Raw genomic sequence first — 1,721 nt, forward strand, 5'->3', positions numbered from 1 at the left:
GTTTACGTCCCCCGTAACTTAGCGGTTCGGCAAAAGAAACCGATAGAATAAGTACTAGGTTTACAAAGAATAAATCCTGGGGTCGATTTGTTCGACTAAATGCGGTGCTCCAGCATGACCACAGTCAAATGACTGAAACAAGTAAAAGAATGGAAAAAAAAAGAAAAATTCCAGAAAATCAGAATTAGAATTAATTTTAATTTATTTGTTTGATGGCTTAAAAAAAATATAGCCAGAAAGTAGATAAAATAAAATATTTCAGTTCAGTCAATCAAGTGATTTCTTGTTATTTCCATACAAAATTTGGAGAAATTACTAAAACATGATCTAGCTTTCAATTAAATGAAATAGAAACAGAACAAAGTATATTTTGCTTAACTTTATTATTCTGCTTTATACGATTCTGCTGACCCCACAACCACTTTTTGCCTCATATATTAATAATCCTTTCTACTATAAGCACAAGGTCGGGATTTTGAGGGGAGGGGATTAAGTCGATTACATCGACCCTAGTACTCAACTGGTACTTGATTTATCGACCCCGAAAAGTTGAAAGGCAAAGTCGACCTCTGCGGAATTTGAACTCAGAACGTAGCGGCAGACGAAATATCGCGCGGCGTGCTAGCGATTCTGCCAGCTCGCCGCCTTCTCCCATATATTAATAATAATAATTGAGAAATGATAATAATTATTATTATTTCTCTTAATTCCACAATAAAAATTAGAATAAATTTTATTTGGTTAGCTTACTGACTTTTTTGAAAATTTTCTCTTGACAATCAGAAAATAGTTATAAATAAAACAAGTTCTGCACTTCAAAATGCACTTTAAGTCAGTCAAACAATTATATCTCTGGACATTCGACTGCTGACTTAAATGCAACAACGGTGTATTTCCGGTTGACAAATCGCTTCTGCCATACACTTTGCCTTACATCCCGTGCAGAAACTAACAATAAATGAATGGAAACCGTTATTACCAAGTATCTAAAAAGTACACGAAGTTCTCTGTCAACTTCAAATTGTGTTGATCAACAATTTAGTATTGTGTACTGGAGTTTTTCTCACCTGTTTATTTAATACACCGGGTCTTTTAGCCTCGCAGACTGTCAGCATGGTTGACACTAGTGGCAACCTTTCAGATTCACCCTATGACAACATTCCTCCAACTCAAATCCAACGACAGCACTTTTATGCTTTGTATACTTTCCACTCGACCAGGTAATCTTTCGCATTATTCAAATGTCATGATACAACAATATCATATATCCATGTTTATGTGTGTGTGCGCGCGTGTGGATGTGTGTCCAGTAAATGTTTTGCTGTCAAGTCTAAAGTACACACGTCTTAGAAAAGTTTTGTTGATTTATTTATTTATTCAGTGATTTCTGTTTTGCTCTTTAGTTGTTTGTTTATTCGTTGTTGTCTTCTTTGATCTTTGTAGCAGACAGAAAATTATGTTCAACGTAGGCAAAGTAACCATCTTATATAAGAATCTACTGCTTCTGCTGCTAAAAAGTGTCTTCTGGGGCTTATAGACATATCTAAACCACAGACACGTACAAGAACGAGACGATGTTTCTTTATCTATAAGCTCATATGGATTTTCATTGTGTATGATTCGCTCTAGCTTTTATGTTATTGATCTTGTTTATTAAGGACAAAGAACGTGTAGCAACATGAATATATATATATATATATATATATATATATATATATATA

General features: G+C 34.2%; 1 protein-coding gene across 3 annotated transcripts in view; it reads left to right on the forward strand.

Annotated features, from left to right (window-relative positions):
- Positions 1 to 865: 865 nt before the first annotated feature.
- LOC106875138 (protein Njmu-R1) overlaps positions 866 to 1,721 on the forward strand; it is a 30,503-nt gene continuing 29,647 nt past the window's right edge. For all 3 annotated transcript variants that reach the window (XM_052968633.1, XM_052968634.1, XM_052968635.1), the window contains exon 1: positions 866 to 1,220. In XM_052968633.1, coding sequence (XP_052824593.1) covers positions 1,114 to 1,220 — 107 coding nt within the window. In that variant the 5' untranslated portion in view covers positions 866 to 1,113. The remainder of the gene's footprint in view (positions 1,221 to 1,721) is intronic.

This window comes from Octopus bimaculoides, chromosome 6, assembly GCF_001194135.2.
Source record: "Octopus bimaculoides isolate UCB-OBI-ISO-001 chromosome 6, ASM119413v2, whole genome shotgun sequence".
In the NCBI taxonomy this organism is placed as follows: domain Eukaryota; kingdom Metazoa; phylum Mollusca; class Cephalopoda; order Octopoda; family Octopodidae; genus Octopus; species Octopus bimaculoides.